Source organism: Garra rufa, chromosome 20 (assembly GCF_049309525.1).
Source record: "Garra rufa chromosome 20, GarRuf1.0, whole genome shotgun sequence".
Lineage (NCBI taxonomy): Eukaryota > Metazoa > Chordata > Actinopteri > Cypriniformes > Cyprinidae > Garra > Garra rufa.
In genome coordinates this window covers 29504488-29528450 of record NC_133380.1, presented here as the reverse complement: position 1 = coordinate 29528450, position 23963 = coordinate 29504488, and the positions used below count along the sequence as shown (strand labels likewise).

The window sequence follows — 23963 nt, the reverse complement described above, 5'->3', positions numbered from 1 at the left end:
GACCTAAAGAACTTTTCTGAAGAACAGCAGGCAGTTTCACTTGTGGACAAACAAGGGACTCATGAACAACTATCCCTAAAAAAAAATAAAAATAAAAATAAAAAAACACAAACAGCTTGTTAACAACAGTATTACAAATAAAAGGGATGTAAACTTTTGAACAGGGTCATAAATTCAACTATTATTTTCTCTTGTGGACTATGTGTAAACACTTTATGAAGTTAATAACGCATTAGTAGCAGTATTAGTTTCTTAGAAGTGCTGAACATTTCTTCACATTTTGATTGGTAATTTATTTTTTATTCCCAAAACTGTTCAGACGGCGTTCTTTATTTTGTATTCACGTTTTCCAGTGGCCCATAAGTGCGGGTGACGTCACTAGTAGCCTACTTCCACATCTGCCGCAGTAGTAGGCTTTGTTTCGATTCGCACACCATCCCCCTCCAAATCACCCTGTTTTTCCTAATGAAGGCATTTAGCTTTATGTGAACATCTATTGTCCTTCATTATGTGATTTTAATGTTAAACTGCTAGCGTCGCGACGCGATAACGCTCCCCGTGGAGCGCGTCTCCGAGAACTAGTGTCTGCTTCCTAGTGAGGTCAGGCTGGAGGTTTCGTGGTTCAGTGTGGATGGGGGTGTCACATTCCTCCATTTGCCGGCGAGGAAGGATGTTTATTTCCTGACTCAAGTCTTTCGATGGATTCGGACCACCTCCTCTCTGTCGTCACATCACACCGCTACAAAAGCTTCATGGAGATACTGGATGCAGTCGAAACCGGCCAGAAAAGCGGATCGGAAAGCGTTGTGTCGAAATGAACGCCTTTACAGCGCTGCTGAGGTCGACGGGCTGCCTGGGCTCGCGGCATGTGCTGCAGCAGCGCGTCGCGGCGCCGGGGCGATGCGGACTGTGCAGTAAGGTAAAGGACGTGTTTACATTTCTACATCTACATCAGCATCACGTGATGTTTGCTCAACGGCTAGTTCCATTGTTAGTGTGCGTTTAAAATAGGTGTGTTTGACAGACAGAGATGTTTGTTCTTTCCTTGTTTGTTGTCTTTTTCATTTCCTATTCTGTTATTCCTCAAAGGGGATCTTGCTTCATAATGACACCCCGTTGGCTCACACGAACTCTTTTTCTTTTCTTTTCCCCACTAAGTTCTCGTTTACTGTAATGAATTTGAATATATCACTAGTGAAACTTGATTTTTGGGAGTCGTGTTGCAAGCGTGTTTACTGGGGTTTGTGTCGGTGACATTCCTGTAATGTCCAGATGAGCTCTCCTCTTCAAAGCACACAATGTACAGCTGTGAGTTATTGATCTGTGTGTCACGCTGTAAAATCACAGTCAGTATCCTGACATCTGCAAATATCGTTTAAAAAAGTTAAAATCATTTTTTGATATTATCCCTTGTATGTTTATTACACTGTAATTATATGGTACAGTTTCAGTTTTGAGCAACAGTAGTACTTATCATATACAGTATATACTTACATAGATATATTGATCTGTCAATATTGTTTTTTTAATGTGTTGCATTATAAATTGTATTCTGACTAGTTTAAGTGTCCAGTGATTAAAATGAAAAACCTATGAATTATCAATATTTTATTAGAAATAAAATTTAAGTTATTATTGTTGTTATTTAGGCTATGGCATTATATTTGTGCAAATATGATAATTCTGTCTTTGTACAGTGAGATCGATTAGATTTGTGACTGACTGAGACAGATTTGTTTAATGTCTGAGCTGGGTGTGTATAATACAATTTAATTACATTTACATTTATTCACATTTATTGATTTAGCAGACGCTTTTATCCAAAGCGACTTACAATTGAGGAATACAACAAGCGATTGAAGGAGGCAGATTGACATAGGAAGTGCTCATAATACCATATATCAGGCATTGTTAGAGGAGTACAGGCTGGAAAGGGAAGAATAAGAAAAAGAGGAGAACAATTTTTTTTATTATTATTATTGAGTCAAATAATAATAGCGAGTATATTCAAAATTACTGAAATTGAGCAAATATATATTTTACATAGTATTTAATTATAATTGACTCAGGGTTATTATAGTTGACTTGAACTGAAAGTAAAATTAAAACCATTATTGAAAGAACACTTGACATAAATAAACATAAATAAACTAAAATATAAAATAATATACTATATATATATATATATATATATATATATATATATACTACCAGTTAAAAGTTTTTTAACAGTAAGATTTTTAATGTTTTTTAAAGAGTCTCTTCAGCAAAAAAACAGTACAATTTTGAAATATTTTCACTACTTAATATAACTGTTTTCTACTTTAATATATTTTAAAAAGTAATTTATTCCTGTGATTTCAAAGCTGAATTTTTAGCATCAATACTCCAGTCACATGATACTTCAGAAGTCATTCTAATATTCTGATTTGCTGTTCAAAAAACATTTATTATTATTATTATGTTGAAAACAGCAGAGTAGATTTTTTTTTCAGGTTTCCTTGATGGATAGAAAGCATTTATCTGACATAGAGTTTTTTTGTAATGTTATAAATGTCTTTATCATCACTTTTGATCAATTTAAAGCATCCTTCCTAAATAAAAGTATGAATTTTTATAATTTCTTTATAAAAATTGAATGGTATAGTGTATAATATTACAAAAGCTTTTTATTTCAGATAAATGCTGATCTTTGGATCTTTCTATTCATCAAAGAATCCTGAAAAAAATGTTTTAATAAAAAAATGTTTTTGAATAGCAAATCAGTATATTAGAATGATTTCTAAAGGATCATAGACTAAGGTAATGATGCTGAAAATTTAGCTTTGATCACAGGAATAAATTATGTTTTCAAATACATTCAAATAGAAAGCAGTTACTTAAAATATTTCACAATATTACTGCTTTTGCTGTATTTTGGTTCAAATAAATTCAGGCTTGGTGAGCAAAACAGAATTCTTAAAAAAGACATTAAAAATCGTTAACTTATGACTGGTAGTGTAAACTAAAACTGATTTAAAATATGAATAAAATACAAAAATATACTAAAATACTACTAAAATACCAAAATAACACTTTTCTGTGAATTTAGATCAGCATATTGCTCAGTGAACAAACATTTCAAACTTTCATATTGAAGTTGTCTGTGTGTCTGTTATCATTGTCTCAGCAATTTGTTGATAGTTGACCATGCAATTCATTGCACACACGGAAACAGAACCTCTTCCCCATACACACTAAAGATAAGTGTTTCTTCAGGAAAAATAACTTTACATTAGCTAATAAATAATCACGTAGTTGCTATGGTCTTGCTGTGCACTGTTCTTAGAAATCTAGTCTTCTGTCATACTTAAGAGCTGAAGTGACATCAATGGCTTTTTACCGAGAGAAAAGAACATGAGCTCCCTAAGGGGAAGTGCAGCTGTTTTATCCGAGCAGATTGAACTGAACTGGCCGTAATCCTCAAGTGAACGCAGACAGAAAACAAGGGACACAACAAGGGACAAATGTCCAGCAAGGGTCAAGTGTGACGCAGCATCTTCATTTGTGCGTAATCGTGTGCGATCTAATCTGTCCTGGGAAAGAAAAATCTTCAAATGAGGTTAAGCATTGTTTTTGTGACTTAGTGTTTTATACAGTTAGATAATGTTAATATTTATACAATTTTATAAACTTTCAAATTAATGTTAAATTCTTATTTCCTGTTGCCAAAGCGACAGTTTAAACACTTATTTGTATTTAATGTAGTAATAACATTACATTATGTGTAATTAAAAACATCTCATATTAAAACCCTAAACCTAAAGTAAGTACATGTTGTTAATTAATTAATAGTACTTCATATACCGTGTCAAGGGCACATTTCAATAAACTGTGACCAAACATACTAACAGTCGGTTCACATCAGTAATATTACAGCAAAATTTCACTGGCAAACTTGAACCTGTTGCACCTGTTGATTTATATAGCCTTTTTTAAAAGTACATAATGATATTTGGCATTGTGACATGACAGCTTTGTAAAATGTTTGTATCATAATGTGCCCTTACAAATGGGAACTGCAGAATTCTAGATAATGCACTTTCAGTTCTTATGGTTTGCTTTATGTAACAAAAACATTTGTTATGATAGCATGTATAAATGAGTAATAGAAATAAATATTTTTATTTAAAAAAAACTTTATTTCAATGTTGCTCTTTAGTTCCAGCTCTCATTTTCTAAAAATAAAACTAAAACGGAAATAAAATGAATAGAAAACATATAAATAAGACGTAATATTATGACTCTACTATCACTTTTTTAATCAATTTAACAAATCCTTAATAAAAGTATGCATTTCTTTCAAACAAAGAAAGAAAAAGGGACAATACTATATAGAAATGAAACAGCTTGTATAGCAGTATAGATCTATTGTCCCATGAAAATTACTCAACATACAGCCATTATTGTCAAAATAGCTAGCAACAAAAGTGAGTACGCCCTAACACCGTGTCTACTCCGGATGCGACAGTTGTCGCGCCGTGTCGCAACAGCTAAAGTCTGTCTACACTGGACGCGACAAAGCGACCGTTGCAAATCATTTAAACTTTGTGTGAGCACGTCATTCATAGAACGCGGCAGCAGATTCCTGTCGGGGATTTGCCGTGTCGCGCCGCTCGCGTCCGGTGTAGACACGGTGTAAGTGAACTTGTCCAAAGTGTCAATATATTGTGTTAGCACCATTGTTATCTGTCACTGCCTTAATCATCCTGGGCATGGAATTGACCAGAGCTGCACATGTTGTTGCTGGGATCCTCTTCCACTCCTCACGGAGCTGCTGGACATTAGACACATGGTGCTTTTCCACCTTACGCTTAAGGATGCCTGGAGACATACTTGGCCACCCCATCACCTTCACCTTCAGTTTCCTTAGCAAGGCAGTTGTCATCTTGGTGGTGTGTTTGGGATCGTTATCATGTTGGAAAACTGCCTTTCGGCCTAGTTTCTGGAGGGAAGGCATCATGTTCTGCTTCAGAATCTACAGTACATAATGGAATCCATGTTTCCCTCAATGAACTGCAGCTCCTCAGTACCAGCAGCACTCATGCAGCCCCAGACCATGATGCTACCACCACCATGCTTGACTGTCAGCAAGACTACTCACCAGGGCATCGCCATACATGCTGGACACCATCTGAGCCAAACAAGTTTATCTTATAGTCTCATCAGACCACAGGACATGGTTACAGTAATTCATGCTCTTGGACAGGTTGTCTTCAGCAAACTGTTTGCGGGCTTTCTTGTGAGCCAGCTTCAGATGAGGCTTCCTTCTGGGATGATTCCCATGCAAACTGACTTGTTGCAGTGTGCGGCGTATGGTCTGAGCACTGACAAGCTGATCTTCTACTTCTGCAACTTTTAAAGCAATGCTGGCAGCACTCATGCATCTGTTTTTTAAAGCCAGGTTCTGCACCTGACTCACAGAACGAGTGCTCAACTTCGCTGATTGACCGTTGCAAGGCCTGTTCCGAATGGAAAACCTCTGTATGACCCTGACCACTGTAGCGTAACTCGGTTTCAGGGTGTTACTGAACCTCTAATAGCCTTGGCCATCTTTGTGGAGAGCAACAATTCTAATTCTCAAATCCTCAGAGAGTTCTTTGCCATGAGATGCCATGTTGAACATCCAGTGGTCAGTATGAGAGAACCGTACTTAAAGCACATAATTTTAACTGCTCTTATACAAGATACACAACTTTGTATGGTCCTGTCAAGCAGACAAAATCATAAACATGATGAATAGGACGTGGCTTTTCATGGTTAAACAACATACTGCTGTTATCATTTAGGGTGTACTCACTTTTGTTGCCAGCTATTTTGATAATAATGGCTGTATGTTGAGTTATTTTCAGAGGACAGTAAACCTATACTGCAATACAAGCTGCACATTGACTACTCTAAAATATATCTAAGTTTCATTTCTATAGTATTGTCCCTTGAGAAGAAATATAATAAAATGGTTGCTGAAATGTGATGGGTGTACTTACTTTTGTAAGATACTGTAAATTCTTACTTTTATGTTTTAATTTCTTCAACAGTCCGAGCCCAGCTTTGGGTTGCTGTTTGACATCGATGGAGTCTTGGTGCGAGGGAAGACCCCCATCCCAGCAGCAAAGAAAGCTTTCCAGAAACTGGTGGACGCAAACGGACAGTTCATGGTTCCGGTTGTTTTTGTCACAAATGCTGGCAACTGTTTACGACAGAAGAAGGCAGATCAGCTGTCTCACATACTGGGTGTTCCTGTGAGTTCTTCTCTCGAATATTTGTGATGAGAATTCTGACATTCAGTCTGCTTGACAAGTGAATTAGAGCTTGATTCTCAGTTCACTGAATGCACAGGGGTCAAGGCATGACAAATCCAAGTAACCTTGATATTTTTAGATACTTATTAATACTGTACACTTCTGCTTTGATCCAAAAGATCACTTACCTTTCTACATTTACACTTCAGTGTTCAGAAACTTTGCCTGTCTGATTACTCTGAGGTATTAGTGTTAAAGTATAATATCAGTTTGTCAAAGCTTGTGTTATTCCTGGCTGTGTGTGTAGCAGCTGCCCAACCTTAGCTAAAAATATCCTTTTAACAGCTTGGGCGGCATATTTCAGACCTGATTGTTTTATAAAAACTGTAACAATGTTTAATGAAGTTTTCTATAGAGGCTGTTATTCAAGGATTATGCAGTTAAAAACAATTTTGAACCTGAGAACCAAATAATAATAATAATAATAATAATAATAATAATAATAATAATAATAATGTTTTTCTATTTTAATATACTCAAGCATTTTATTTATTCCTATTATGTAAAAGCTGAATTTTCAGCATCATTTCTACTACTACTACTACTACTAATAATAATAATAATTTCAATATGCTGATTTATTATCAGTGTTGAAAATTGATGGGTTCCACAAAATATGAAGCAGCTGTTTTCAATAAATCAGTATATTTGAATGATTTGACACTGAAGACTGGAGTAATGATGCTGAAAATTAATCTTTGGTTACGGGAATAAATTACATTTTAAAGTATATTAAAATAGAAAAATGTTATTTTAAATTGCAATAATATTTCACAATATTACCGTTTTTCTGTATTTTTCATCAAATAAATGCAGCCTTGATAAGCAGAAGAAACATCTTAAAGAAACATGAAAAATCGTACTGATTCCACAATATTTGAAGGCTAAATACAATAAAAGATTTATGTACTGATAATAACTGTTGATTTGGATAATAATCTGTTTGTTTGATTTGTAGATATCACAAGACCAAGTCATGATGTCTCACAGCCCTTTGCGAATGTTCAAGAAATATCATGACAAGTACGTGCTGGTGTCTGGACAAGGTCCTGTGCTTGACATTGCCAAAAAGTATCCTTCCCTGTCCAGTGTCCTCAGGTTCTTTTTCGATCAGATGGCTGTGTTTTAGTGAAATAATATATATAGACGGTCTGCGATTTGTCAACGTAATCACAGTGGGATTTTTGGCCAAATCTTGTAGCACTAGTTTTAACAAAGCCACATGGCAGAGGATGACCAAACATGAGTTGCTGGCTCGTTGTGTAACAAGTACTTGGTTTAAGGCAAATGCTTCTGGGATTCATAGCAGCAGGGTGACCAGAAAGTATTTAAATGAGCTAAACAAACGAAACAACTAAAACTGTGATGTTCTTTACATTTGAGATCAAAAGATACACCCTCTTTCAGAATCTGCAAAATGTTAATTATTTTACCAAAATAAGAGTGATCATACAAAATGCATGTTATTGTTTATTCAGTACTGACCTGAATAAGATATCTCACAGAAAAGACGTGTACATATAGTTGAATTTATAAAATTGACCCTGTTCAAAGGGTCTGATAGTTGTTCATGAGTCCCTTGTTTGTCCTGAACAGTTAAACTGCCTGCTTTTCTTCAGAAAAGTCCTTCAGGTCCCACAAATTCTTTGGTTTTCTAGCATTTTTGCATATTTGAACCCTTTTCAACAATGACAGTATGATTTTAAGATCTTTTCCATCTTTTCACACTGAGGACAACTGAGGGACTCATATGCAACTATTACAGAAGGTTCAAACACTCTGATGCTTTAGAAGGAAACACAAGGCATTAAAATCCAGGGGGTGAAAACTTTTGAACAGAATGGAGATTTTTTGAACAGATTTCCTAAATATCATATTTTATCATTTAGTACTGCCCTTCTGAAGCTACAGAAGATAGTTGCATGTTTCCCAGAAGATAAAATACGTGAAATTTACCCTGATCTTTAAATTCACAAAGTTTTCACCCCCCAGCTCTTTAAGGAACACTCCACTTTTTTTGGAAATAGGCTCATTCTCCAACTCCCCCCGAGTTAATAAGTTGAGTTTTACCATTTTGAAATCCATTCAGCCGTTTTCCTGTTCGGTGCCATTTGCTGCCGTAATATGGCTGAAGCAGGCGGAGTAATATCACATATGCTGCGTGATACGCCGGAATGGAAGTGTAGTTCCTAATCTTATCGGCCTAGAAAATCGCAGCTTTACATTTTCCGCCGGTATTAGTACATGATATAACTACAGAAGAGTCAGGTTTTAAATAGGACAAATATCGAAACTCGTTGGTCATTTTTGAACGTGATGCTATTGGTCTAATATGATTCAATGATGCTAAAAGTGATATCGCCAGAACAGGAGAACGGCTGAATGGATTTCAAAGCGGTAAAACTCAACTTATTAACTCAGGGGAAGTTGGAGAATGAGCCTATTTCCAAAAAAGTGGATTGTTCCTTTAATGCATGGTTTTTCCTTCTGAAGCATCTGAAGCAAGTGTTGGACCTTCTGTAATAGTTGCATTTGAGTCACTCAGTTGTCCTCAGTGTGAAAATATGGATCTCAAAATCATACTGTCATCGTTGGAAAGGGTTCAAATGCACAAAAATGCTGGAAAACCAAAGAATTTGTGGGACCTGAAGGATTTTTCCGAAGTAAAGCACGCAGTTTAACTGTTCAGGACAAACAAGGGACTCATGAACAACTATCACTAAACAAACACGCAAGCAAAGAAACAAACAAAAACAGCTGTGTATCATTCAGGTAACAACAGTATTAAGAATCAAGTGGATGTAAACTTTTGTACCGGTCATTTTTATAAATGTATCTATTCTTTTATATTATGGACTAACATATTTTATGTGAAATATCTTATTCAGGTCAGTGCTAAATAAAAAAAAATAACTTGCATTTTGTATGATCCCTTTTATTTTGGTAAAATAATTAACATTTTGCAGATTCTGTAAGGGGGGTGAAAACTTTTGACCTCAACTATAGTAAGCCAACAGAAAACCTCAAAGATTTGAATGTAGATGTAAATGACTTCTGAGAGAAAGTGATTATCTCTGATCTGTGTGATTGTGACAGTCTCTCTCTGGCCTTTATGTCACCTCAATGATGTCATTAGATGTGACTATGTTATAATGTGATAGTATTTACAAGTTTACCATGAGGAATAGGATTATTTTGTAATCCCTCAAATCTCTTGTGTTTGTTTGTGAATAAAAATGGATTTTAATCATTAAAACAATGACATTCTTGACAAATGAATTCTTAACTCTATGAATCAGTGTGGGCTTCACAAACGTGGTCAGTATCGACATGCTGCGCGAATCCTTCCCTCTGCTGGACATGGTGGATCACAACAGACGGCCCAAACTACCGGTAAGCCATTAACTAAACACATTTTATACAGTCAAACTTAAATTTATTCAGACTTCTTCAACATTTCTCACATTATCACAGTTTATTCGCTATAGTTTAGAAAATGGTAATAAAATATGACAAGAACTCAAGAATAAAACTGTGTCAGAACAAATTCATCTTGATAATGTCAGATAACTTTGATAGAAAGGCAGGTAACAAAAGATGGACAGGTCAAAGTGTCAAATCAAATTTTTGGTCCCAAATTTTTATCAGTTTAGCTGGTAGTCCACTGTATGAAGAATTTTTGGGTATAATATGTCACAGTTTACTTTATTTTGCTATCCTAACTTACATTAATGAACTATAGTGCCCTGCACCCACTAGTTAAAATATAAAAAATGATATCTGGTATCTGAATAACTTTTGGTTTGACTGTATATTAAGGCTGTAAATATTTGCTCTGAGAATGAAATGCTTTGATTATTATTATTTACTAAATGATGCATCGTGAAATCTGAATTCTGTAACAGTTTGAATCAGTTTGATTTAACTTAATCATTTTGGTACAATTTATAGGAAAAGCAAATGTGCACTAGTATTTAAAAGATATACAGGTAGTTTCTTTTTACACAGTATTTACAGTATTTTGCTTTTCATTGTGGCGATAACAGAGGCTCCACGTTTAACACAGAGAACCTTGTTAGGTCAGATTAGACCAGGTGAAACATAAATGTAATGTGAAGAGATTGGCCAGTGGCAATGATGAGAAGGTTATTTATAGGATAAAACACAAGGCCCCTTTTTGTAAACTGGAAAAATAGCAGATTACACCAAATTCACAGACTTCCTGCCCTGTTTTTTTAATTGTGAATATGAATTTGAAGAATTTAAAATGCTTTGTACATTTTTAAATCCCCAAACCTGTTGTTCTGTAAGGAAATCAGATGTTGGATAGTTTATGAGATCGGTCAGAAGACATATAATGGCAGATATAAAAGAAACCAGACACTTTTATTGTTGTTTCAGTCTGTTCCTGTGGTGAACCTCCCCAGAGTTGAAGGTAAGACATTTCTGAAGATAACTGCATAGTTGTGGGATTTGGTGCTTTACTGTGTCACATGCCATAGCTACAACATAACAATATTTTCAGCTTTACCATGAAATCAAGATACCATTTCAATGGAATATTGCAGTATTTTTATGTGCATAATTAATCAAAAACATCATTTAAAAAAAAATCTGTCTAGTCTTAAATCAAAAACATTAATGTATCTTCCATCGACACTCACATGAGATCATAGCAATTAGCAAATGATTCAGTGATTTAATCAGTTCAGTCAAATAAATGCTGTTCTCTTGAACTTTTTATTCATCCCTAAATAAATAAATAGTGTAGTATCACAGCTTCCACAGAAATATTCAGCAGCAACTGTTTTCGACATTAATAATAATCAGAAATGTTTGAGCAGCAAATCAGCTTATTAGAATGATTGATATAAGATTGGAGTAATGATGCTGAAAATTTAGCTTTGATCATAGGAATCAATTACATTGAAATTATCGCAATATTAATGTTTTTACTCTATTTTTGAATAAATAAATTCAGTCTGGGTAAGCAGACGTTACTTATTTCAAAAACAATAAAAATCTTACCCACCCCAAAATTTAAATAGTAGTGTATACACAAATGGTAGTGTACTGTATACATGCTTGATATGTCTTAGAATTAGTTCACTTCCAGAACAAAAATTTGCAGATAATGTACTCACTCCTTGTCATCCAAGATGTTCATGTCTTCCTTTCTTCAGTCATAAAGAAATTATGCTTTTTGAGGAAAACATTTCAGGATCTCTCTCCATATAATGGATATGTATGGTGCCCCCAAGTTTAAACTTCCAAAGTGTAGTTTAAATGCAGCTTCAAAGGGCTCTAAACGATCCCAGCCAAGGAAGAAGGGTCTTATGTAGTGAAGATTGACAATTTATATAGTCAAGCCCGAAATTATTCATACCCCTGGCAAATTCTGACTTAAAGTTACTTTTATTTAACCTGCAAGGTTTTTTTTTTTATTAGAAATGACACAGATGTCTCCCAGAAGATAATAAGACGATGTACAAGAGGCATCATTGTGGAAAAAATTATTACTTATCTATTTTTACATTTGAACAAAAAGTGGCATGTCCAAAATTATTCATACCCTTCTCAATAATCAATAGAAAAGCCTTTATTGGCTATTACAGCAATCAAACGCTTCCTATAATTGCTGACCAGCTTTTTGCATGTCTCCACTGGTATTTTTGCCCATCCAACTTTAGCAATGAGCTCCAACTCTTTCAGATAGGAGAGTCCCCTTGCCATCACCCTGATTTTTAGCTCCCTCCACAGAATCTCAATTGGATTTAAGTCAGGACTCTGGCTGGGCCACTGCAAAACGTTAATGTTTTTGTCTTCTAACCATTTCTTCACCACTTTTGCTGTGTGTTTTGGGTCATTGTCATGCTGAAATGTCCACTGGTGCCCAAGGCCATGGTTTCATGGTGCCGTTTACTGTGATTAGGTTCCCTGGTCCACCGGCTGAAAAACACCCCCAAAACATTAGGTTTCCACCACAATATTTGACAGTGGGGATGGTGTTCTTAGGGTTGAAGGCTTCTCCTTTTTTTTACGCCAAATGAAGGATACATCATTGTGGCCAAACAATTCAATTTTTGTTTCATCTGACCATAAAACAGAAGACCAGAGTTCTTCTTCTTTGTCCAGATGAGCATTTGCAAAGGCCAACTTCAAAACATTTAGGTATGATCTTATAGCCCTTTCCTAACTTGTGAGCAGCCACAATGCGCAGGTCCTCAGTGAGCTCCTTTGTCTTAGCCATGACTGTCCACAAACCAACAGCAGAGAGCTTCTGTTTTTCACCTGTTGAGTTGATTAAAACAGCTGTTCCCAATGAATCAGGGTAATTAGGATGCTTTAGAACAGCTTAGACTATTTGGAATGGTATAGAACTTTGGATTTTCCCATAGAGTGTGACAGTTTGCAAAGGGTATGAATAATTTTGGACATGCCACTTTTTGTTCAAATGTAAATAAAAGCTGAGAAATATATTTTTTTTTTTCATATCCGGTCAAAAAAACCTTGCTGGTTGAATAAAAGTAACTTTAAGTCAGAATTTGCCAGGGGTATGAATAATCTTGGGCTTCACTGTATACTTTTATGAGACCCTTCTTCCTCGGCTGGGATCATTTTGGAAGTTCAAACTTGGGGGCACCATACATATCCATTATATGGATAAAAATCCTCAAATGTTTTTCTCGAAAAACAAAATTTCTTTACGACTGAAGTAAGACATGAACATCTTGGATGACAAGAGGGTGAGTACATTATTTGTAAATTTTTGTTCTGGAAGTGAACTAATCCTTTAAGCTGGAACCTGTATTGTAACAGAAACAATAATGTAATAACATATAAGGGTATATAGTTTTTGTTTTCAAAGACAGATAATAGCTTTACTTCACGTCTTTTCTTTTGTAACTCTAGCTGTAGTTCTGTTTGGGGAGCCCATTCGATGGGAGACGAACTTACAGCTCATTATTGACGTCCTTCTCACCAACGGGAATCTGAGCAATGTCTACGAAACCACTCACTCCACACATCTGCCGCTCTTGGCCTGTAACATGGATCTAATGTGGATGGCAGAGGCACTTTCACCAAGGTGGGCTAGTTGAATATTTATCAGCAATGTTTTTGATTTATTGCATTTGTTTGTTAGACCATATCCATAAAGGACTTATAATCTCTTAAACACTCTTAAAACACTCTTAAAAATAAAAGTTCTTTATTGGCATTGATGGTTCCACAAAGAACCATCACTTTGGAACCTTTATTTTTAAGAGTTTTTAAACATGATGCATTGAAATGTAATAATAAATTGAGCCAAGCCACCAGATCTGAGACTGGCCAAGTAATGAATGAAAATCTCCCATCAACAGATTCGGTCATGGCACTTTCATGGTGTGTTTGGAGAGCATCTATAAGAAGATCACTGGAAAAGACCTGAAGTACGAGGCCCTCATGGGGAAGCCAAGCGAACTGACTTACCATTTTGCTGAGTTCCTCATTAGAGAACAAGCTGCTGAGAGAGGCTGGAGGGCACCGATCAGATCCCTTTATGCTATCGGGTAAGACACATGCACATTAAATAGGCCAGCATGTTTCCTCAGTGTGTATGTGGAAGGATTTCAAATCTCAGAGAAAATTAGCTTGCAGACAAAACACAATAGTCTACCCTTTGCCTACACTGTTGTTTTGCTTATGATATTATTTATTATATTCAGTTTCCAGAGCAAAATAACACAGTTACTCTGCCAAAGTCTAAACATTCAGCCATTGATTTTGCTGTTAAGTATAATAATATTTTCAGATTTTTGACAAATGGTCCACACAGATCTGATTTTAAAATAATCATTCAGTCTGTATGGAATTACATGATGTGATGGAACTGTGGCAGCATCTTCAAAACACTTGGAGAAATGTACCTGTTTTTTCAACGGTTAACTTCTATTAACTATTTCACATCAATATTTGGCCTTCCCTTTGCCTTTAAAACAGATTTGTTCTTTTGCACAGTACTATATGTCTGATAATATTTATATCATATGGGATATTTGCTTATTCCATTATAGATATGTCCAATGAAATGTTAATCACCCTTATTTTTTATAAAATATATTCTGTGATAATGGCGCTTAAATGAATAGTTTGCCCAAAAAGGAACATTTGTTGGCAGGCCATCCAAATTGTAGATGAGTTTCTTCATCAGATATGGAGAAATGTAGCATCCCATCACTTGCTCACCAATGGATCCTCTGCGGTGAATGGGTGCCATCAGAATGAGAGTCTAAATGGCTGATAAAAACATCAATAATCCACAAGTAATCCACATAACTTCAGTCCAATTAACATCTTGTGAAGTGAAAAGCTGTGTGTTTGTCATACAATTAAGACATTTTTAGCTTTTGGCTAAAGTCCATAATCCATAATATTGCTTTCTTCAGTGAAAAGTCGTCTGGTCAGAATCAGGAGAGAAATATGCACAGATCATGCACTGTTTACAATCCAAAACAGCTCTGAAAAATATGTGGCTGGATTTTTATGTGAAAGGACAACAGGAGATTGACTTTTTCACTGGAGGATACACTTTTATGGATTATGCACTCATATTTTGGGCAGATGTGCCTTAATGAATTGTTTTTCACAAACAAGCAGCTTGTGCTGCATTTCTCCAAATCTGAAGAAGAAACAAAAGCTAAGCATATTTTCAGCAAATGTTGATTTTGGGGTGAACACTTCCTTTAAAGTTTTCAGCACATGTTGTGGACAGTAATCTTTAGGGGTCGTACACTGAGTACAAGTGTGCAGATACATAATAGTTTTCTTGCTGAAAGTCTATTGCCCTCTAGAACTGCAAACATTTGTGAAATTTGGCATATTTTATGGGGAGGGGTTGAGCATTTTTGATGTTATGTATGTTCTGGCTTATAACTTTTGAAGTGGACAGCCTACTCTTTATTTCATTATGTTGGCTTCGAGAGCCAACATACTGTTATTCTACTTAAACATATTATTATTATTATTCTGATCCTAAATTTTCCAAACGCTACTCCTCCTAGGGCTTTAATGCCACAATCCCCAAACTTGGCAGAGACCTGGACCCTGACCACGAGATTGTTGATATATCTTTTTAGACTGATCAGACTTACAGTTTATTTATTATTAATTTTTGAACATGAAATTTTTCCCATAGACTTGCATAGGCTGAGAAAAAATGCCCCCTTCTAAAGGAGCAATTCCACTCCACTGAAGGGAGGGCCGGTGTGACCTCTTACCTACTTTCACTTTAGCCTTCAGCACGTACATTGTGCATGTGCTCACGAAACTAATTTGCACGCATTATACGGCCCTTAAAATTATAATATTCCAGCGATTGCATTCCATCCACCCATAAGAACACATCAAGAGCTAAATTCGGCTGTTTGCAGCTGTTTTATTTCAAACCGAAAGCTCTCCTTCACCGCGTACATTCTGTGTACTTGCCCACAAAACGACACCATTTGCACGAAATTGACCGGCTTTAAAATTTAAATATTACAGCGATTTAAGTCAATCCACCCATTAGAACACATCAAGACGTAAATTCAGGCATTTGTGAGCTATTTTATTTCGATCCGAAAGCGCTGTCTTCAGAGTGTTATACAGACGAGCTTACGGCTCTCCGTCTGCGAACTATACATCACTGAACGTCTTTTAAAAGCATTTAAATAAAAACACAACAGCGATTGTACACAATAAATATAGAAGAACATTTTAAAGCAACACCAAAGAGGTTTTTTTTTACCTTAAAATAATGCTGCGTTCCAGGCAGGTTTTTTAACTGGTAAATCACCACTTCAAACCACGACTCACGTAGCGTTCCAGGCAAGTCACGCCAAACTGCCTGGGCACATTATGAATTATTATTATTTTTATATTATTATTAATTTGATTGCAATGTTATGTTGTCCTAAGCTCTATTTTTCACCGTACTAGCTACTTGCATAAACACCGCACGCATTAGGGCTGACATTGTTATGTTACGTCAGAACTCGTAAATGGGAGTACATCGATCTAGTACGAGTTCACGAGAGGGAAGTCACGGGTTTGACTGCCGTTCCAGTGCACTTTCACTGGTAGAAGGTCGGAAAAACACGAGTTACGGGTTGTCTGGAACGCGGCATAATGTTTCCGAACTCGTGTCAGTGGTTCATCAACTCATAAGGTGAACCGGCACTTCCGCATTCGCTTTGCGACCCTCTATCGGCCATAACAGCACTATGTAAGTTTGGGTCGTCGGGTAGCGGTTTTGTAGTTCAAATGAGACTACAAATGCGACTTGCTTTACGGAAAAAAAATAGCAAACAATGTCATTATTATGTTTTATTTCGTTTTCATACTTCCATAAAGTCATGCAACATACTCTACCTTGTCACTGGACATCGTTATTTCCAAAGCCGGTCTTGGATGGTAAAGACTAGAAGGGAGACATGATTCGCTACTGGGCATGCGCACATCAATCTAACGTTATTTTTATCACACTGTAGGCTACAACAATAATACTGTTTTTTTATTATAGTAAGGAAGGGCTAAGTTTAGGGTTGGGGTAGGTGTAGACGTTAAAAAAAACACAATCTAATAGCTAGAACAATTAATTTCATTGTTAGTTTCCGGTCGTAGATGTATCCCTTCGGGATAGCCTCCAAACGCGACGGTAGGCTAAATTATTTACGACAGCAGTAATGGACAATTCCGCTTCCAACCTGTAGAAGGAGCGAAGTTCTTTGGTGTTGCTTTAAAGAGCTACATTGAGTGCAAATGAGCTGTTTTATAGGTTTCACTAACATGGGCGGCACGGCTCGCATTTCTCAGTCTGTCAACAAAGACATCATTTGCATGTCTTTTAAATGTATTTAAATAAAAACACTCCAGCGATTCAACATAATAATAGTAGAGTAATATATTAATATATTATATTATTAATATATTATATTAGTAATATATTAGGTAAAATGCTTGCTTATTTCTGCTTTTGGGCTCAACTACACAGCAACGCGTCATGGCTTTGACGCACGCGCTCCACACTACATTAATCCTCGCTTCTGCCAATAAGAAACGCTTCTCTCGGATAAACACAGACAAGATCATTTCAAAATACATCATAGCTTAACGAATATAATCGAAAACAGTCGTTTATGTCTCAAGTGAACATGAACTGTTGAGAAATAAATCGGATGTGGATCATTATATTGGATTTCAACATCAAAGAGGCCGCATTCTGCTTTCTGTCTTCAATGTTACTCCATAATATTTAACATAAACTCCATTTATTTATTGCTCTAACAAGAATCAATATATAATTAAAACTAGGGATGCACCGATACGAATCGGCCGATCATGCTTGTGCGTTTTTTGTCAGTAAAGCCGGTTCTGTAATCAGCGGTAAATGCCATCAGGTGCGTGATTTCACGTTGAGCCGTATATACTACACACAGCCGTTGTTTACCGACGAGCTGCGCGAATCAATGTTCATTATCAGTGTGAATGTGCGCAGCTCGTCAGTGAACAACGGCTGTGTGTAGTATATACGGCTCAACGTGAAATCACGCACCTGATGGCATTTACCGCTGATTACAGAACCGGCTTTACTGACAAAACGCGCAAGTGATCGGCCGATACGGATCGGTGCATCCCTAATTAAAACGATGCAATGTTAATATGATTCAGAGATGAAGGCAATAATAGTAATGTTGTTCACAAGAGGGGGCCACAGGATAACTAATCCTTCAAGATCTCAATTCAAAGACTATTTTTACAGTGTTTCATTTAGATGACAGAACTTTGAAATGGCAAACAGGGAAAACAATTACAAGCATATAAAATCAATACAAATAATTATTTCACATCCAGCTAGCCAACTCTGTTGAACCTGTTGTCATAGCCTAGTCTGCTTTTTTTATTAGAAAATGAAATAGCAAGGTTGCATTTTCGCAGCGGGGCAGCTCGAGAACGCCGGACACACAAGTGCTCTGCCTCTTTTGCCCGAAGGCTGCCCAGGTTGGCTCTCCAAGCCAACATTTAAAGTTTGCTTTCGAACTTTAGCTTCTAGTTTTATTTTACTGGTGTAAAATCATCGTAACATTGAAGGTCAATAGCTTACATACACCTACAGAATCTGCAAAATGTTAATTATTTTACCAAAATAAGAAGGATCATACAAAATGCAAGTTATTTTTTTATTTAGTACTGACCTGAATAAGATATTTCACATAATAAAAAACATTTACATATAGTCCACAAGAGAAAATAATAGTTGAATTTATAAAAACATTACCCTGTTCAAAGGTTTACATATACTTGATTCTTAATACTGTGTTGTTACCTAAATGATCCACAGAGGACAGAAAAATTCTTTAGGTCCCACAAATTATTTGTTTTTTCAGCATTTTTTGTGAAATTTGGTAATTTCTTCACACTGTGGACAACTGAGGAATTCATATGCAAATTATAGAAGGTTCAAACGCTCACTTATGCTTCAGAAGAAAACATGATACATTAAGGGCCGGAGGGTGAGAACTTTCGAACAGTATGGAGATGTGTACATTTTTCTCATTTCACCTAAATATAATTTTATTTCATTTATTACTGCCCTTCAGAAGCTACTTGCATGTTCCTCAGAAGACAAAATAAGTTGAATTTACCCTGATCTTCAAATTCAAAAAGTTCTTAATTCATTGGGTTTCATTCTGAAGTATCAGTGAGCATTTGAACCTTCTGTAATAGTTGCATATCCCTCAGTTGTCCTCAGTGTAAAAAGATGGATCTCAACATCATACAGTTATTGTTGGAAAGGGTTCAAATACACAAAAATGCTGAAAAACCATAGACTTTTTTGGACCTGAAGGATATTTCTGAAGAACAGCAGGCAGTTTAACTGTTCAGGACAATGGGGTCATTTTTATAAATTCAACTATTATTTTCTCTGATGATCTCTCTTATTTTGGTTAAATAATATAATAAAATACAATAGCACACACAGAAACCATAGTAGAAAACAAAACAGAATACAAAATCTATCTATTAAATTTAAGAAATGGACATGAAAGGACATTTTTAGGAATTAATGAAATCTGACGTTAATCTTCTAAATGCAATTAGGGACAACCTGATGACTGACATCTATGGTGCCAACCTCTACAACCGCTACCTTGAGGAACGGATAGCCAGGAACACCACCAAAGCAGTGGCAAACATGGTGACTGGAACAGGGACGCCCACCAGCGTCCCTCAGGAGGTAGACATGGACAACGGTTGGGAAAGTGAGCTCGCTTCGCCCTCCGCCACATCCTGCAAGTCCATCTTGGTGTGCACTGGTGTCTACAACCCCCACATGGAGTTACCTAAAGATGCCAACCAGTGCATCAAAGAGACAGTCTTCCACGGCCACCGTGATTTCCGCTTCGACCCTGCTCTGGTGGAGCCAGAGAGGATCGTAGAGGACGTGGACGCTGCCGTTGAACTCATCTTCGAGATGGAGAAGTTCGGGACAGCAGTTTAGTTACGTAAATCTAGTGATGTTAATGATTTAATCAAGTCTCAACAGTCTGTATGATTCCATGCCTTTCCATTTTAGTCCGTGTTTTATGGAGAAAACCTCCACAAATAAGCACAATGCACGACGGAGCCATCATTAAAGATCTTGTGGCATTTTAGCTTTACTGGATAGCATGATTTCATTTTAGTGTTCGTGGTCTAACAGTATTTTTTCATAAGCTCTGGCTGAACAGATCTGCATATCCTACTCTTTAGTGTGGGTAAAGAGGCAAGAGCGGCCGTTCAGGCCACTGAGTCATGAAATACACAGTGTTCCAGCTGTAGACTGATGTGGGATGAATATAATAAGGCCAAAACTGTGGCAGAAGCCCAAAATGGATTGAATCTGTAACTTTCTGGAAGCGGTTCTTCTGCATCCCTGGATTGCAAGGGCTATCAGTCTGCCTGCACATCTTTTTTTTTTAATAGACTGTCAAAGACCATTAGTACTTCTATTATTTTTCATACATTGTTAAAATCATATTACCGTAACTTAGTGTTTTGCCATTTTATCATTACAGGTCCCATAAACATGGTCTACTGTTTTAATAGAGTTATATGTGTAATACTGCATATTAATTCCTTCATTGTGCCAGTTTTACATTGATAATTGTTACATTGTTACACCTCCATTTTTTTAAAAGGTTATTTATGTTTGATTTGGTTACTGTTACACTGTAACATTATGGTGAGATTTGCACTGAGACAAAACAACCTTGTAGAAAATAAAAGCCATTCATTTGGACATTTGTTATTATATTTTACCAGTAAATGATGACCTAGTGCAAGGTTTGCACCTACAATAAACATGTCTGGTAGGTAGTTCAAAATTCTGGTAGTTCAATCAAGGTCGACAAAGAGTTGCCAATTTTGCCACTTGAAATTATAAACTAAACTAGATAAAAAAGTTTGTCAAGACAAACTTTAAGCTGGCTTGAGAAAGCTGGACCTGAAAGTTTAAAAAAGTTGAAAAGTTTTAAGTTTAATGGTTTTCATTCTGAAATAGTTTGAAGTTTAAAGTAGTTTTAAAAAGGTTAAAGTTTGAATATTTTAATAGGTAATACAGTCTGTCAGAGATAGATGTAACTAGCGTGTTGTTAGAATGATTATCAAGTTACTGGCATGTTGCTAGTTTACTTCTAGCATGATTAACATGTTACTAGCAAGTTGCTAACATGTTTCTAACATGTCGGTAGTATGTTTCTAGCATGACTAGCATTTTACTAGCATGTTTTTAACATGATTAGCAAGTTACTAGTATGTTGTTAGCATGATTAGCAGGTTAATAACATATTGCTAACATGATTAGCATGTTTCTGGTATGTTTTTAACATGATTAACAATTACTAACATGTTGTTAGGATGATTATCAAATTGCTAACATGTTTCTAACAGGTTGCTAGTATGTTTCTATCATGGTTAGCATGATTAGGTGTTTTTTCATGATTAGCAAGTTGTTAAGTCTATGGGATTTTTCCCCGTTTTAATCGTCATTTTTAGGAAAAGTCCAATCAGTTAGAACAGATATAGCAACTTGACTCAGATTAGTCTGAAGATCTGGGCTGAGTTTGTGGAGTTAAAGCTTCTGAGGATATTCTGAGTAGCAGTCAGACATTTTAGTCTCAGAAGAATGACAATAACTGTACGTTTAAATATCATTTCAGTAAGTTGGCTTTCTCAAGCCAACTTAATAAAGTTTAGCCTCAAATGTATACTCTGTACATATACACTACCAGTCAAGTATTTTTTTAAAGGATTCACTTCTGCTCATCAAGACTGCATTTGTTTGATCCAAAGTACAGCAAAAACAGTAACATTTTGAAATATTTTGACTTTTGAATGTATTTTAAAATGTGATTCATTCCTGTGATTTGAAAGTGGAATTTTTAGCATCATTACTCCAGTCACATGATTCTTCAGAAACCATTTTAATATTTCTGATTTGCTGCTCAAAAAACATTTATTATTATTATGTTGAAAACAGCTGAGTAAAACTTTTACAGCTTCTTTGATGAATAGAAAGTTCATAAGAACAGCATTTATCTGAAATAGAAATCTTTTGTAACATCATAAATGTCTTTAATCATCACTTTCGATAATTTCAAGCATCCTTGCTAAGTAAAAGTTATTAATTTATATAATAATAAAAAAAAAAAATGAAATGAAATATACTGACTCCAGCTTTTGATGGTAGCATATAATGTTACAAAAGTTTTATATTTCTTATATATTAAACTTATATTTACAGTTGCAATCAAAATATTCAACCCCCTTGACCTGCAAGACATTTTTCTGCAGAGAACAACCATTTTGTGAAAACAATTCAACATAGGCATCAGTAAACTATTAAAGAAAGTTTATTAATAACACATTTGAGTAATTCTGAGAACGTAAGAAAAAAATCAAATTGGCTCTAAACATTCATGTTCAAAATTATTCAACCCTCAAAAGTTAAATGTGGTGTAAAATCTTTTATTCTTTAAAACCACTAATAAACACTGCCTGGAAGTGCTTAGATGCTTCTGTCACATTTCTGCTGCAGTCTTGGCCCATTCCTCACCTGAAAAAGCTTTGAGATCACTGATAATCTTTGGTTTTCACTTTGCCACTGCTTTCTTCAAATTCAACCAAGTATTTTCTATGATAATTAAATCTGGAGAGTGAACAGGCCACTCAAGAACATTCTATGACTGACCTCTGAACCAAGCATAAGTAGATTTGGATGTATACTTTAGGATGATTGTCCTGCAGCAAAATTCCATTGATCATTAGCTTCAGACATTGCACAAAAAGCATCACAATTTTTGCTAAAATGGCCTGGCACTTCAAAGAATCCATGATATCCTTTGTATAGTCATGTTTTCCACTTCCTGCTACAGTAAAACAACCCCATAACAGGACTGGCCCACCTCCTTGTTTGATGAAGGAGATGGTGTTCTTCTGCTTATAAGCTTTGTCTTTTTGGCACCAGACGTACCTCTGATCCATACGTCCAAAAAGTTCTAGTTTGGTCACATCACTCCATAAAACGTTTTTTTTCTAGAACTCCACAGGTCTAACTAAAATAATTTTAGCATGTTCAAGGCAGCCTTTTTGTTGTCCTTGGTCAAGAGTGTTATTCCACAAGATTCCTCAACATGAAGGCCATACTTGTCTAGTGTTTTTCTTTTACATGGCATTGAAATGTTTTTCCTCCTTTTGTCTGGTCATCTTGCAAGTCTTTGGCTGTACATTGCACGTTTTTCTCAGTTGATCTGATCAAACATTTTATGATATTGTGCTTTTTTGTTCAACAGCCTCAAAGGTTTTCTGGTTCAACACACTTTAATCTAGGAATACGACTGCCTGCTGTGTCTCTAGGAACTTGTAATGTCTTAGAAATCTTCATGTAGTTTTAGACTTTCTAATATAGCAAACTATTTCTTCTCTATTGATTTTGCGTGAGCTCTGTTGACTTTACCATATTTGCTACTCATCTTCAGCACATGCATGGGCTAAGAGTATACTATGTGTAACACCCCAAGCTAATTCCATTTTTAATAAGTTTGTAAAGGCTTAATTATGTTTTAAGACAATTTTGATTCTGACCATAAAAATAACTGTCTTAAAACAGCAACGTTGAATAGGGGTTGAATAATTCTGACGTAGCTGTGTTGTTAAAAAATCATATAACTCAAAAACATTACATTATATATTGACATTATCACTTTTTAATATGCCAGAAAACTGTTGTAGATGCAATTTAGTCCTGGATCTTCAGAAAGAGCAAAAATCATTTGTAAAGTACTGCAGTCTGTGGGGGGTTGAATAATTTTGATTGCAACTGTATATAATGCTGATCTTTGGACCTTTCAGTTCATCAAAGAATCCTGAAACAAATGTACTCAACTGTTTTAAATATTGATAATATTAATAATAATAATAATAATAATAAATGTTTCTTGAGAAGCAAATCAGCATATTAGAATGATTTCTGAAGGATCATGTGACACTGGAGTAACGATGCTGAAATTTTAGCTTTGATCACAGGAATAAATTACATTTTAAAATATATTATATATATAT

At 35.7% G+C, this 23963-nt stretch overlaps 1 protein-coding gene across 1 annotated transcript; it reads left to right on the top strand.

Annotated features, from left to right (window-relative positions):
* The first annotated feature begins 424 nt into the window (after nucleotides 1-424).
* On the top strand, nucleotides 425-20643 carry LOC141293842 (haloacid dehalogenase-like hydrolase domain-containing 5). Its single transcript, XM_073825910.1, has 8 exons — nucleotides 425-919; nucleotides 6078-6281; nucleotides 7300-7412; nucleotides 9641-9734; nucleotides 10743-10776; nucleotides 13254-13428; nucleotides 13706-13894; nucleotides 19464-20643. The coding sequence occupies exons 1-8, from the start codon at nucleotides 815-817 to the stop codon at nucleotides 19861-19863; spliced, it is 1314 nt and encodes a 437-aa protein (XP_073682011.1). The 5' UTR covers nucleotides 425-814; the 3' UTR covers nucleotides 19864-20643.
* Nucleotides 20644-23963: the final 3320 nt, after the last annotated feature.

Excerpts from the sequence above, each read along its gene's own strand:
- LOC141293842 (XM_073825910.1), top strand. The coding sequence starts at position 815 with ATGAACGCCTTTACAGCGCTGCTGAGGTCGACGGGCTGCCTGGGCTCG. Across the intron at positions 6,282-7,299 it reads CTCACATACTGGGTGTTCCT|ATATCACAAGACCAAGTCAT; the intron begins GTGAGTTCTTCT and ends TTTGATTTGTAG. Across the intron at positions 10,777-13,253 it reads GAACCTCCCCAGAGTTGAAG|CTGTAGTTCTGTTTGGGGAG; the intron begins GTAAGACATTTC and ends TTGTAACTCTAG.